The sequence below is a fragment of the Bos javanicus genome, chromosome 1 (genome assembly GCF_032452875.1).
Source record: "Bos javanicus breed banteng chromosome 1, ARS-OSU_banteng_1.0, whole genome shotgun sequence".
NCBI lineage: Eukaryota > Metazoa > Chordata > Mammalia > Artiodactyla > Bovidae > Bos > Bos javanicus.
This window is the reverse complement of record NC_083868.1, coordinates 59,238,643-59,254,641: the sequence shown is the minus strand read 5'-3', so window position 1 is coordinate 59,254,641 and position 15,999 is coordinate 59,238,643. Positions and strand designations below refer to the sequence as shown.

Below are 15,999 nucleotides of genomic sequence, written 5' to 3'. Positions count from 1 at the left end.
TCCTTTTCCCTTGTGCACAGGCAGCTTTTTTATTCTAGTGCTTAGTCCTATCCCTGGACACCCGCCGTTTCAGGGACAGGCAGGAGCTGGGTTCCTACAACATAGACAGCCAAGCCCTCCATCAGCTATTTCACCACAAGCAGAATCCCCCTCCGGTGTTCACTCCTGCCTCGCCTCATCCATACTGTGCTCACCCGCAGAACACCATCACTTAGAGTACACGATCACATTCAGGAATAGAATTCCTTGCGTGTTCCAGTGAATGCCACCACAGGCTGACTCTATATTTTTTACTCTAGTGGAAAGAAGATGGGTTACTATTTTAAAACACGCAGAGAACTATTTTTGTCAGTTTTTTTTTTTTTTCATTTTACCCCATCAGTTCTATGTTCACACCACCATGGGGGATTTTTGGAGGGAATGGGGGGAGGAAGTGTATCGTGGCGTCCCCAGATGCACAAAATCTTTGTAAAGTTGTATGGTTTTGTAGAGTCGAAGGTTGGTGTTTTTTTTTTTTTTTTTTTTTTGAATAGCCCAAATGCCTATTCACTGCCAATCTAAGAAAGAATGGAGTTAGCATTTTCACACCATTCCTTCCTATACAGTCTCTGAATAACCATCTAATCAAGATTTGTTTTCAATGGGGAACAAATCTTCTACAGTAGAGTATTTCAGATTTATTCCGTTGGAATCTATACATTAATGCCCACTGGATGAAAAGGACCTGTTTCACAAAAGCCTGGACATCGCCTTGCTGTGGCAGAAACTCTTTCCCACTGTATTAGTGTTGAAAATGAAAGAAAGCCTGGGAAAGGACTTGCTTCAGCATTGTGTGCTGGAGGGCCGAGGCATGCTTGAATGGACCGGCAGGGTCCCCCGTCGCATCTGTACACATATCAGCAAAAACCGATTCAGCCTTTCACGGCTGCTCACTGTGGTGCAGGACCAGTGCGCTCAGAGATCTTTAAAAATTGTGTCTGCAAAAATCCAACTAGGTTGGTCAGGTCAGGCTGTATATGTGTGCAGGTTTTGTCTCTGTGGTTTTTAATGAAGTTGGCAACAGCATTACTGAAAAAATCATAACTCGGATTATTTAGCAGACAATTTTTTGTTATTATTGCTGTAGATTTACCTGATTATTTAGACTTGAGTGGATCAGCCCAACAAGGAGTTTGAACTTTTTTTCATGAGTTTGTATGTGTTTGTGTGTGTGTGCCTGTATCTACAAATGTGTGTGATATAATGACAGCTCTTGTTGGTGACCATATCCATCTCTACAGCAAGCTCCATCATCACTTTCCGTGTCTTTATCTTTTCTTCTATGTTCTGAGAATTAGATGGCCCTCAGTCTTTGGGTAATCCAGATTTCATTTGTCAGTGATCCAGTATCATGTGATAAAAAGAGCATCAAAGGGACATGGGATCTAATCCCACCTCAGCCACTTACTAGCTCTGGAAAACATTGGGCTAGTCATTTAGATACTTTGAAACCCTCAACTTCCTTTTACATCAAATAGTAATAATAGGACCTGTCCTGAAAATATATAGGATTGTTATAAGGAGTAAATGAGTTTATACCTGTAAAAGAGTTTGTACACTGTAAAATGCTACATGGTTATTAATTATTATGATAATTGTGATTGAGCTTCTTCCCAGAGTTATCAGAAGGAAGACAATTCTTTGTCATATATGACAACTCAAGTGATATAGCTGTGACTGCTGCTATGAGCAATTGTGTGTTTAAAGAGTGTTTTTACCTGTGTGGAAAAAAGTTTTTAATAAATCCATCCTACTCAGAGACTTAGCCAATTTTAGTGCTTACCATTTTACTTAATGAAATGAAATGAAAGATACCTTGGTGATGGTAAAATTGTATATAGACACCTCTACATTTTAGTGCCCGAACTCTCTTTTATCTCTTGCATTATTCCATTTATAAGTTTTTTAAAATGTGCTTTATTAGATGACTGAAGCTATGAGACAGCACACTAATTTATGGATAGGTAGAGAAGTAGCTGGAGGGTACAGTGAACAGGCCTTATTACGCACCTTTATGGCAGACCCGTGGACACCTAAGAACCAGGCGTCATTCAGAGGCAAAGCATGCAATACAGTGAAGCAGGTAAGAGTGTGAACTCTAGACCCAGACTGCTAGGTTCAAATGCCAGCTTGACCACCAACTACCCGTGTGGCCTTGAGTGGTTTCCCAGTTCCTCTGGCCTCAGTTTCCTCATCTGAAATATGGGGATAATAATACTACCGACATTACAGGATTGTTGTGAGGACTCAATGAAACAATGTACATAAAGTAGTTAAAACTTGACACTTAAAAAAAATTGCTCTTATTATCACAATGCACAAGCATGAGGGACTCAGTAAGACATTAGAATATGATCTGCTGACTGATTTCCTAAATTTTCCTTTCTAGGTTTTTGGGGCCTTCCTCTGGTGCTGTGTTTTGTATTAACAGTTATAAAGGATTCACCTTGATTCCTTAACCTGGCAAGGACAATTTGTTTTATATAAAAGGAAAAATAGAAACAGTCATCTAATGAAATGTTTTAGACACATTAACAGACCTGATAGAAATTGGAAGGAAAGGGAATTCTCTTACGTAAAAATTTGCACAAATCATATCACTCAAAGATAACATAGAGCCTGTAGGCAGCATTTATTAAGTTTAGTGGATTTCTGTGAGGCTGACTGAATGTAAAGTTGGGAGCAAAGGAAATGAATGAGTATATAAGGATGCAATCACAACAGCTGAACTCAGAATGAGGAGATGGATTGTATCAAGTAGAAAAGGTTGTTGAGCTCAGACTTCTCTGAGCAGGTCCTCTTTCCTAAGGCAGAGGAGAAAGAACCTGTGGAGGCGGGCATTCCTGTGTGTGCAAGCCATTACCTCTGGGTTACTTCTAACAAGACACAGGGATCTGGGTCACACCAACAATCTATACCTAGGTCACCTAGTTTTGAAAGCCTACTTACTTGGCCTCCCTCAAGCTAATCATTCAGTTGTAAAGGCAAGAATGGGGAATGACTGAAGAATGACTTGGAGAGAGGGATTCTTTAGAGAATAGGAAAACAACAGGAAAGCCCTCAGCCTAGTGTTATAGACACTTGTTGTCCTTCTCAATCTGAGATCTAGGTGTTACCAGCCTATCCCTTGTCTGTGTAGCCTAGGATAGAAGGATGGCAGTAGGTCAGGCTGTCCCGATGTTCCATGTTGCTGACTGCTGCCTTCCTCCTGGCAACTGTTGGATATATCCCTCTTGCAAGAGCAGAGAGCACCCAGTTCCTGAGATAATTGTGCATCCCACTCAAGGTTAACCCTATCGTCCTGACCTGCTTACTAACAGTCCTCCCAAGAGCCCAGTTTGAATGATGAATATGGTCACCTAGTGTATTCCAGTCTCCCAGGTCAACACTGCCATCTTTGACCTTTCTGACGTTTCTTCTTCATTAAGCCTCAGAAAATTCAGACAACCACCATATAACGTACAACACCCTAGAAAGTATTCAAACAGGTCTCACCAAAGAGGATAAGAAAAATGTAGATACAGACAGTGGACAAGTGCTCCTTTAGCAAGAAGATTGCATTCTAGAGCGTGTCCCTCCACTGGAAAACACGGTGGTAGCTATTTGATGTCTATCTTAGTCTAAGCTGAATTTTCCAAGAATTTTTGCATATGTGGTATGGATTTGCAGAATGTGCCATGTTAATTAATAGGAAGGGAATTAAATATTGTGGTCTATGAATAAAATAAGGAATTTTGATAAACTGAGAAAAATACAAGCTTTCCCAAAGGACCTGGGCTTAGGTCTGTCTAAAGTGGAGGCAGAATTTCCTGAGAACAAGTCTTCATTTGCCTTTTGGTTCTTATTTGCTGAAGCTATAGGAATAGCAGGCAATGACCCATCAGTTTTTTAGCCTGCTGTACTTCAGCTGACAACCCTGGCTGCAGGTCTAGGGGGTCAATTATGGATTCGGTACCCCCAAATAGCTGGGGCCCTGTTGCAACAAAATCCAAGGCCTTGTTACCATAGGACATCATACCCACAGATCGACCTGATACAAAGCCTATCCATCTTGCCACAGAGCCTGCTTGTGTCTGCAAAGGGGTGCTGCTAGGAGCCATGAGCATTGCCCACCTGAGACCCAAATGTTAGGGATGCAGCCAGGTCGCTCTGACCCACGCCCTGTGTTGTGTCTGTCTCACCGTGCAGGTGACATCAGTTGCAAGGGGATGACCGAGCGCATTCACAGCATCAACCTTCACAACTTCAGCAATTCCGTGCTCGAGACCCTCAACGAGCAGCGCAACCGTGGCCACTTCTGTGACGTGACGGTGCGCATCCACGGGAGCATGCTGCGCGCACACCGCTGCGTGCTGGCCGCCGGCAGCCCCTTCTTCCAGGACAAGCTGCTGCTGGGCTACAGTGACATCGAGATCCCGTCGGTGGTGTCGGTGCAGTCGGTGCAAAAGCTCATTGACTTCATGTACAGCGGCGTGCTGCGCGTCTCGCAGTCGGAAGCCCTGCAGATCCTCACGGCCGCCAGCATCCTGCAGATCAAAACTGTCATCGATGAGTGCACGCGCATCGTGTCGCAGAACGTGGGCGATGTGTTCCCGGGGATCCAGGACTCAGGCCAGGACACGCCACGGGGTACTCCCGAGTCAGGCACCTCCGGCCAGAGCAGCGACACCGAGTCAGGCTACCTGCAGAGCCACCCGCAGCACAGCGTGGACAGGATCTACTCGGCGCTGTACGCCTGCTCCATGCAGAACGGCAGCGGCGAGCGCTCCTTCTACAGCGGCGCAGTAGTCAGCCACCACGAGACTGCGCTCGGCCTGCCCCGCGACCACCACATAGAAGACCCCAGCTGGATCACGCGCATCCACGAGCGCTCGCAGCAGATGGAGCGCTACCTGTCCACCACCCCCGAGACCACGCACTGCCGCAAGCAGCCCCGGCCCGTGCGCATCCAGACCCTGGTGGGCAACATCCATATCAAGCAGGAGATGGAGGACGACTACGACTACTACGGGCAGCAAAGGGTGCAGATCCTGGAGCGCAATGAGTCCGAGGAGTGCACGGAAGACACCGACCAGGCCGAGGGCACCGAGAGTGAGCCCAAGGGCGAAAGCTTCGACTCGGGCGTCAGCTCCTCCATAGGCACCGAGCCTGACTCCGTGGAGCAGCAGTTCGGGCCCGGGGCGGCGCGGGACAGCCAGGCCGAACCTGCCCAACCTGAGCAGGCCGCGGAAGCCCCGGCCGAGGGCGCCCCGCAGCCGCACCAGCTAGAGACCGGTGCCTCCTCCCCCGAAAGAAGCAACGAGGTGGAGGTGGACAACACGGTGATCACTGTCAGCAACAGCTCCGACAAAAGTGTCCTGCAGCAGCCTTCGGTCAACACGTCCATCGGGCAGCCATTGCCAAGTACCCAGCTCTACTTACGCCAGACCGAAACCCTCACCAGCAACTTGAGGATGCCTCTGACCTTAACCAGCAACACGCAGGTCATTGGCACAGCCGGTAACACCTACCTGCCGGCCCTCTTTACTACCCAGCCGGCGGGCAGCGGCCCCAAGCCTTTCCTCTTCAGCCTGCCACAGCCCCTGGCAGGCCAGCAGACCCAGTTTGTGACAGTGTCCCAGCCCGGCCTGTCGACCTTTACTGCACAGCTGCCAGCGCCACAGCCCCTGGCCCCATCCGCAGGCCACAGCACAGCCAGTGGGCAGGGCGAAAAAAAGCCTTATGAGTGCACTCTCTGCAACAAGACTTTCACCGCCAAACAGAACTACGTCAAGCACATGTTCGTACACACAGGTGAGTGTGGCCCGGCTGGAAGCCTGGCAGCAGGGGGAGAGGCCGAGGGGGCTGGGGGAAGGGAGGGGCAGGACCTGTAGGTGGAAGGGAAAGTAGGAGTCATCTTTCAGATTTTACAGAAAGCCATATTGTAAACCATCTTCTAGAAGCCCCAACTATGCCCCCATCCCACGAACCAAGCATCCTGTCACCAAAATCACAGAAACCCTTTGTGGGAAAGGGCCAGATGAGAAAACCTGATACAGAATTTGCAGGCACAACATCCTTGAAATACATTGAACTTTGAAACATATTTTTGATCCTAGATGTTTAGAACTGGAAAGGTCCTTGGAGATCACATACTCCAGTCACCTCATTTTACAGACCCAAGTCATGTAGGCCAGACAGGAATAAGGGTTTTAGCCTGTAGTAAGTTTCTGAAACTTACTGTTGGTTCATATGAACCAACAGCTTGAAGAGGCCACAACAAGGCTAATGCCAGTGGAAGCTACACTTATGGTCCCTGAAATGAAGAGGGGTGATAAGCTCACTGTTTTCCAGTGCTAGTTCTCTATTTCCCACATCTAGAGACCACAATCAGTTCTGGGTTCTCCCGTTTAAAAGGCCAGTAGACACTCTGGGGCACATTCAAAGGAGTATGTTTAAGATGGAAAGGGCTGTGAAGCCATGGCATATGAGTCATGTTTGAAGGTGCTAGAGGTGTTTGGCGGTGCGTAGGTTTGAATTGAAAGTGCCTACCGAGCTTTGTCAGCTTGGCAAAATTACTTAACATTTCTATACATTAGTTTCCTTGTCTATATGATGGGGAAAATAGTGATAGTAGTGCTGTTTTGAGGATTAAATGAATTAATACATAGGAAGAAGTTCCTAAAGCAATCTCCAGCACATAATAAGCACTCTATAAATGGAAGCTATTGTTCGCACTATTAGCATTATTTAAATGATTTGAGGGAAGATACATTAAGTTTGTTCTACTTGTGTTCACATATATAGAAATGGACCAATGATTAGAAGCTATAAAGATAATTTAATTAAATAAAAGAGGAAGTTTAAGCAGAGATGCTCTAAAGATAGGTAGATAACCTCCAAAGGGAGCGTGAGTTCCTATAATTAAAGGTGTTCAAGGAGAGAATGGATAATCATTTCATAGTGATTTGTTATAGAGGGGATTCAGTTATTCATCAGGTAAGTAGTTGGGCAAGATAGTGCTTCATCCCTGGAGCCCATGATTCTAGAGCAAAGATTTCCTGACCTCCCAGCCAGTGAGCGCCCTTTCCTAGTTCTACAATGGACCAGACAGAAGTGAGAACTCCACAGACGCTCCTCCATATAAGGGTCTATATATGTGATATGATTTCACATGGCTTCTCTTATACTAAAAGTAACTAACTCAGTGATGATCACCATATTTGAAATTCCTATTATGAGAGTCATAATTCCTATGAGGAATTATATATAATTATATAATTCCTATTATGAGGAATGATATAATTATGAGGAATTATATAATTCCTATTATGAGGAATTATCGACACAATGGACATGAATTTGAGAAGGCTCTGGGAGTTGGTGAGGGACAAGGAAGCCTGGCCTGCTGCAGTCCGTGGGGTCGCAAAGAGTCAGACACAACTGAGCGACTGAGCTGAACAGAACTGATTAGGAGAGTCATTCATCTGCTAACCCTCTAGTTCTAGAATATCTCTGTTAAAAGACAAATAAATTGTCAGGGGAAAGTTACATACTTGAATTACAATACATGAAAATAAGTTAGTTCCTCAAAGCAACCTTGTTTCTCAGGTCAGCCAGCAGGACTAGCTAGGGGATAGGACATAAAGCAGATCAATTTAAATTGGGGAATAGAAGGGAAGAACTGCAACAGACATACCAACATGGAAGTGAACAACGGAAACAGAGCATTACTTAAGACGAAACTTTCCTTCTGTGCAGTTCAACTTAAGTCAGAACAATATGTAAATCTATGTATGTGCCCTTGTGTGAATCAGTTCTTAAAGATGACAGTTTTCATACCTCTAAAAAACATAGTGACTACTGCTGCATTTAGGAAAAAAATCAGTAAGTCACTGTATTTACTTAGGGTAAATGTGAATATCTAATAACCTGAGGTCAATCAAGGACATTTTCCATGTGGTATGGTATCATCATTATTTAGTAAATTAATCAAATAGTGATATTTTAATTTATATGGCAATTTATGATTTACAGGGTATTCTCCCATAGTTTATGTCCTTTCCTCCTTTGAGTACCTACATTGTAAATCCATCAAATTAAGGATTAAGGAGGGGAAAAGAGACCATTTGTGGAGATGTATTCTTAACCAAAGTTGACGGCTCTGGTCTTGGATCCATGAATGTGTCTACCCTCCCCATCTTTGCATCTCTTCCAGTAGACCCAGCAGATATAAAGTTTACATACTCTATTAGATCACATGTCAAAATAAGGCTTTAAATCTGGAGCATAACATTTTGGTGTACTACAGAAAATTGTCTCTTTGGTGTATGAACATATTTATTCAATTTTACCAAAGGATTCTGTGGTTAACCCAAATAACTTGATTTGCCCATAAGAAAACCAGCAATGGATTTGCAAATTTAGACATCATAGATACAAAGGCTACAAGTAAAGTCATTTTATAAATCTGAGTTATGCTCAAAGGTTGGCCTTCAGATCTCTGGGAAACTATGAAATTCCTCATAACTTATAAAGGTGTTTGTAATGGTGTGTATAACCTGACCACATCCAGGAACAATAAATAATGTACATCTATCACTTGAGTACCTTATCTAAAAGAATCAACATTTCCATTTCACCCCCAAATCATCTGGCAGTGGCAGTTTGGAATGGTCAGCTCTCTATCAATACTTGTCTAAGTGAAGAAGTCTATAACCTAACAAAGTTTAGGAACAATTGGTCTCAGTTTTCAAAAGGCAAGACAGCCTGAACATATGAAAGTAATTCAGGACCTGGATTCACTGTGGCTGACATTTCAAAACAAAGTTCTCTCCAATGTCTTGAGAAAACATCAAAAAAGTGGAGCCTCACAACTTTACAGGAGCCCAGTGGAAATGATAAAAATCCACAGCAAAGAGTCCAAATGTTAGTGTAAAATAAGATTCTAGAAAGTCCTGGGTATACTGGAAGAGTAGAGATGGATTCTGTTTCCTACCTTTAATCTAACCAAAAAGAATCTTACTAGGAAAGAGTAGCTTTACAGAGTTAAAAGGAAAAAAACTTAGGTTCTCAGCATCACAGCCACTATGCATGGTAACCAGCTTTGCAGTTTAGCAACTGCAACTTTTAATGAATATGATACTTGCTTTCAAGGATTGGGGGCTTCCCTGGTGGCTCAGTCGGTAAAGAATCCACCTGCAGGGCAGGAGACCTGGGTTCGATCCCTGGGTTGGGAAGATCCACTGGAGAAGGGAATAGCTACCCACTCCAGTATTATGGCCTGGAGAATTCCATAGACTGTATAGTCTATGGGGTCGAAAACAGTCAGACACAACTGAGCAGCTTTCACACGTATAACGATCGGAGAGACTCAGTTCTGAGATCTGAATTCCAAATACAGTTCTGTGTAAGTCTGTGTTAATGATCCACATAGTCATTAAAAGGACATGTTTGTGACAAATAATTAGTCCATCATGTTGACCTTGGAGCTAACCTCTACCTTAGAGCACCAAGGGACCACTGGTTGTAGAGCATATTTCCTGATGATTATAACACTGATATTTAGAGTAGGGACATAAGTCAAAGATGACTGTGCTGGAATTAGATTATTTGGGTTCAGTTTTGGTTCCTCTAATGGTGACCATACACAAGTCACTTAATTTCATTACCCTCAGTTTCTTTGAGCTTAAAGTGGAAACAATAATTTTCCTGCCTTTTGAGCTACTGTAAAGGTATTATGCATGTGAGAGCTCTGCATAAAAGGTAAAGTACTACTTAATGCTTTCTTTAAAATCATCATTACTTTAGCCTCCTCCTCCCAGAAACGTTGAGTTTCTTTGCTCTGTCTCCAATCTCTGAGTAATAACTGTCAACATGTTTCCTTCCTCATTGGAATGCAAATGCCAAAGCAATGTGATACCCCTTGGGTTTCCCTTGAACTTTCTACATAGCATGAATTTTTTTTTTCATTCCTTAAAGATTTTTTAAAGAAAATCTCTCACTAAACCACTCTTTCTACTGCCAAACAAACCACGAAAGGACTTCATCTCTTCTAGGAATTTCTCAAGTTTGCTTTACTGAAGTTTCATAAATGTTGTGGGGCAGGAAAACAAGAGTTAAGGACACATTTAAAAACAAGAGAATTAGAGAAAAGGCAAGATAACACAAACCATCCTCTCATGGAACAAAGCAGGACTCCTCTGTGCCCTCTCCCAAGAGAAAAAGCAAAAAAAGGCATGGGACAGAAGGGAAAGACAGAGGACACAGGAGGATAAGCCTGGGGTGAATGTGGGCATAGAAGGCACGCAATAGGGAAAATTCAAAGGTAACGTGGGAACAGTGCTTCTCAAGCTGTGGTCCCCACAACAGCAACATGTGCATTCTCAAGTCCAGCCCAGATCTGAATGGGAACCCAGTGACCTACGTCTTAACAAGCCCTGATTCACACTGAGTTGTGAATCACTTCCCTAGATGGCTTGGGTGATTAGGAGGAGGATGGCTTCAGGTTGTTTATGTTATATAACACTGTTCCCCAAAATTCCACTCACAAGAATCTACGTCTTTAAAAAAGTAAATCAGAGTACTGAACAACAGCTTGATTTTATAGTGATAAATTATGTTAATGGAAGCAAATATCTTGCATATTCAAGGTTCCATGGCAAATGTACTCCTTTGGGCACTTAATATTATAACAATAACTTAACTTATAGCAATAATTTAACTTATAATAATGACTTATTATAACTGTGCTGTGCTTAGTCACTCAGTCATGCGTGACTCTTGGCAACCCTGTGGACTGTAGCCCACCAGGCTCCTCTGTCCATGAGGATCCTCCAGGCAAGAATACTGGAGTGGGTTGCCATGCCCTCCTCCAGGGGATCTTCCCAACCCAGGGATCAAACCCAGGTCTCCCGCATTGCAGGCAGATTCTTTACCATCTGAGCCACCAGGAAAGTCCAGGAATACTGGAGTGGGTAGCCTATCCCTTCTCCAGGGGATCTTCCTGACCAAGAAACTGAACTGGGGTCTCCTGCATTGTAGGTGGATTCTTTACCAACTGAGCCACCTGGGAAGCCCTATATTATCATTGTGTGAGTGTTTTTATGCTTTCCCATTAGAATGTAAACTTTATGAAAGCAGAAACAATTTTATATATAATTATATGATAGTGAAGTCACACAGTCGTGTCCAACTCTTTGCGACCCCATGGACTGTAGCCCACCAGGCTCCTAGTCCATGGGACTTTGCAGGCATGAATACTGGAGTGGGTTGCCATTTCCTTCTCCAGGGGATCTTCCCAACCCAGGGATCGAACCTGGGTCTCCCGCATTGTAGACAGACGTTTTACCGTCTGAGCTACCAGGGAAGCCCAATTATATGATATATATCATATATATCTTATGCTTCAATATACCCAACATAATACCTTCCACATGGTAAACATTCAGAAAATATTTGATCAACGAATGAGCTGAATTCTTCTCTAATGATATCTAATCACTTTCAAAAGGGAAAAAAATTTTTTTTCTACAGAGTTGTTTTATTTATTTTAGGATGTAGCTCCATAGAAACAATGCAAATATACTTTGTACATTTATATAAGTACTCTCCAATGATCAGAACAAATTTCAGATACCACATTCTTTTTGCTGTACCTTGCTCTATACAACAAAATTGCATACAGAATTACAAGGCTGACTAAGATGGCATTCAGGGTATTTCTTTGTCACCAGGTATAAGGTTGCCAGACTTAGAAAACAAAGATCTCCAGACGAATTTTTGGATAAACAACAAATATTTTTTTTTAGTCTAAGTATACCCCTTCACTATTTGTGATGTACTTATACTAAAAAAGTGTTCATTGTTTGTCTGAAATCTAGATTTAACTGTATTTTACCTGGCAGTGCTGTCCAGGTGGAACTTTCTTTTAAGAGCCAGTGTTAGGACTTCTGCTTTAAAATCCATAGATGGTACAGACTAGCATATGTATTTGCTTAACAAATATTGGTTGAGTGAATGACTGAATGTTCAAATATATAAGTATACTTTCCAGGAGAATTTAATTTGGGGAACCTATACATAAATTCATTATTTTCTTACCAAGACATAAATTTCTTTTTCTTCTCTTCTTTTTCTATATACAAAGACTATATTGTACCTATGTTCCCACTTGTGTTTTCTTTACCAACAAGTGGTAGACATGTGGACCTTTTCTGAGTCATAGTATCAACAGTCCACTCAGCGGTCACTAATGCCCATTAGTGTTCTCTGCAGAATTGATCATTTTTTTCTGTTACTTTGAGATGCTTAGCTATTTTGGCCTTGAATTTTACAAAAATAGATATATTGATGATAGTAACATAACAATGGTATCCATGGAGTAATAACAGTGCGATCAAGATTGTGATGTTATAATCCTTATATAGAGCTTGGGCTACTAATTGTATCAAGCCAGTGGAGTAACAAACAAGTGTAAGGTTTGAAGTGAGAAAGCCTTGATTTTACCAGTTTCTGAGTGACTTTAGGTAAATTCTATAATCAATCTGAGCCTCATTTTCTTGTCATGTAAGATACAAATCTTAACAGAACTTAGTACTGAAGGATAGAGGAAAAGGTTCTACCTGCTCACAAAGTTGTAAGAAAAGTCAAGTAATGTGGACGAAGGTCCCTGACATCTTTAAAAGTCTTCTTGACATCAAAATTTTTACTTGTCACTAAAGCCACAGAGGTCTCATAAATGCAGTGTGTCCCCAGTAGGCAGTTCCACCCCTTCCCAGACAGCCTCACTGTCCAAGCTGGCACCAGGACTGCACCCTCTAACCCCAGACTGGGAGAAAGGCTGGTAGGTGGTCTTGAATGTCCCCCTCCAACTAGACCTCTCTGGTGGAAAGCAGATTCTTCAGCCAGTGAAGGCTCCGCATGACTCCATCTGAGCACCTTCCATTCTTGTCACTGGACCTTTCCCCCTTTCTGTTCCGATCTTGATTGTCCCCATTCAGAGGACTTGCAATTTCCAAGACCCCTTCTGCTCTCCTCGGCAGTAGCCACCTCCCCCTGCACCTGCTCTTCCCTCCCTGCTCTCCGCCCCCTCAGCAAACACCATGTTTTCTGTACACTGCCCCACACTGTACTCACCTGAAGGAAGGCGTATGCTAGAGCAGATGATAGAGAGGCCAAGAGAATGTGAGAACTAGATGGGAACAGTATTTCAAAAAAGTGTCCTGTAACAGCAGTCACTGTCCTCTTTGCAGCCTAGGAAAAGCCTGATTAGAATGAAAAAGAATCCACAGAATAAATGGATTCTTGCTGAGCCCCCAATTCAGAGGTCACTCTTCAGAACTGGAGTGCCTCAGCCTCAAATTTTAGGCAGACCTTCTGCAGCCTCTAACCTGAATATATCTTTCTTCCTCTCTTTTTTTCTCACTGTCAGTCATGGTAGAGTAAATGTCAGTCCCAGTCCACAAGAAGGAGTTGAAAAGTGATGCTTTAGGGAGCAGGCATCCGAAACTGGAGAAAAATATATGCATTCACTACTCCTCCCTTCTCACACATACACACACACGGAATCATAAAGGACACTGCCTCCGCTTCTGTTCCACCACTTGCTGTCTGGTTTTTCAGCCTCTAGAGTACAGTTGCTGCCTGCTAAGAATCCTCTGTCTCTTTGCTGGCATTTGTTTCATGGTGCCACTTCTTTCCATTAGCATATGTAGCTGAGACTAGACTAGACCCTTAACTCTGAATTGCATAGCTACAGTATAATCACTTGCTTTATTGATTATCTGAAACAGTTTTTTGCAAAATCCTAAGTAGGCTTCCTCATGCCATGCAAGTCATTTTTCAGTTGATTTCATTTATCACCAGTTCCTTTGTGCTGAAAGGAACAGTTGAATTTTTCTTGAAATGATCACATACTCTGTGCAGAAGTGCTTTATTGCTTTAATTTTCAAAATACTTTCACAAGACAGGTGCTTACTGTATTACTCTCAAGTTATAGATAAGGAAACTGAGGCTTACAGGAGTGAAGTAACATGCCCAGGTCATTCAGCCAAGGAAATGGAATTCATATCTGACTCCAGCATCTGTATGGCCCCAAAATGGATCACTTTAAAGTACAGGGGCTTATATGAGCTTCCTCATCCTGTGTCTAATCCCAGTGTCTGCCTGGTACTCTGTATCCCTTTCTGACCTATCAGACTTGCTGTTCCTGGCCACAGGCTTGGACCCAGAAAGCCATCTGCTACCACTCATCTTAATTTCATTTCTCCACATCGAGAGCACCAAGCAACACCAGCCACATCCATTTCATGTATAATGTTGAAAGCCGTTTGGGGTTCACTCTAAGTAACATGCAGGAAAATAATGGGAAAGAATCACTCATTTCTAGTGAGTGATACTGTTTCAAATCAAAACATAAAAAATGAGTTGTTCACACCTGGCTAATCTGAAAATGCACCCTGTTTAGTAGTCAGGCAGTTCCTGGAATGCCTATGCTCTGCCAGTGAGGCGCCCGAATAATTTCAGAGCACCTTCCTGTATGGAGCTCCCAAGTGCTTTGCAAACATTTTTCCTCCTTAACTATCACACCATTTTTTCTGTGGTAGAATACATTGTCCTATTTAAAATGTGGGACTGCCGGTGCCTTGGGTGACTTAAGCAAGTTGCCCTCAGGTCACGCATTGACAAGACCTGGACCAGAGTCCTCTGGGGCGTGGGCCATGGTGGACCGAAGGCCACTAAACCTGCAAAGGAGTGTGGCAAGTGCTTGGTCCAACTCCTCACTTACAGAAGGGGAACAAACCCACAGCGATGAAAACACTTAGAAAACCCAGGGTGACACGGGTAATTAACGGCCAGACCTCGGTGCTGGGTGCACAGGTGCATATAAACAACATGCATATATAAGCTATGGAGGGAGAGACGACACCTGTGAAGAACCAACGGATAGATTAGAAAGGTGCGAAAGTAACAAGCCATCATCGCTGACCTTGTCTAGAGGGAAAAATACACTATAAGAAGGTGAAAGTTTGAAACAGCAGGATAATTTTTAACACAGACCGAGTTTCAACTTTCTAGCAGCCAAAATACCATCTGGAACTTTAAGAAGGCACACTTCCCATTAAAGGTGACAGGTGGACATATTTTAAAAGATAGTTGGCTGGCCTGTCACAGCCTCTAGAAAGTGCACTGAAAGCCCGAGGATGGCAAAGACCAGCTTGAGTTCCAAGCATGTTTACGGCTGACAGAAATGTTCCAGCTAAAAATAACATGCATGACTGTTTATCTTAGGGAATCTCTCATTTCAAAAAAATGTACCTATATAAACAGCATGCAGGGATTGAACTCTTCAGGTAGGAACAAGGCTTCTAAATTCTCCCATTGTAGCCTAAAAGTGAAACTCTTCTATCCCTGTGAGCCTATGGCTCATGTTATTTCATCCATGAAGATGAAGGGAAAGGAAGACTGGAAGACAGCAGAGCGGAGAGAAAGCCAGGCCAAAAAGGTTGTGATTAACTAAAGGAAAAAGTTCAAAGTTCAATGAAATTGGTTTAGAAATTTGTGGAGTTATAATTGAACCAAACAGCCATTTCTTAGGATCGTGTGCTTCAAAATATATCTTTTTCTGTTTACAAACACATCAAAAAAGCTTTCCAGTGAGATAAAGTTTCATAAAACACATCATGAACAGAAAGCACTAACCCTGAGCTTGGCACACAGTCAGCATGTATGTGATTGTGTTCTTCACCACCATCACTAGGACACACCAAACCTCATCTGTTTCATGATGGAGGAAAATGGCAAGACTGTCAAGGCACATATTTTAAATGGAAGTTAACTCAAATTCAAGATTTCCTACCCTGATGCCTTGTTCAGATGTTGAAATATGACCGAAGAGTTTCAGAGGCTTCCGGCTTTAGGCTGGGTTATGGAAATCGCTTCCCAGGTGGCGCTAGTGGTAAAGAACCTGCCTGCTAATGC

At 43.0% G+C, this 15,999-nt stretch overlaps 1 protein-coding gene across 28 annotated transcripts in view; it reads left to right on the top strand.

The window, feature by feature from the left end:
- ZBTB20 (zinc finger and BTB domain containing 20) overlaps window positions 1-15,999 on the top strand; it is an 865,788-nt gene that overhangs the window by 823,984 nt on the left and 25,805 nt on the right. For all 28 annotated transcript variants that reach the window (XM_061427533.1, XM_061427538.1, XM_061427435.1 and 25 more), the window contains one exon: window positions 4,228-5,832. In XM_061427533.1, coding sequence (XP_061283517.1) covers window positions 4,228-5,832 — 1,605 coding nt within the window. The remainder of the gene's footprint in view (window positions 1-4,227; window positions 5,833-15,999) is intronic.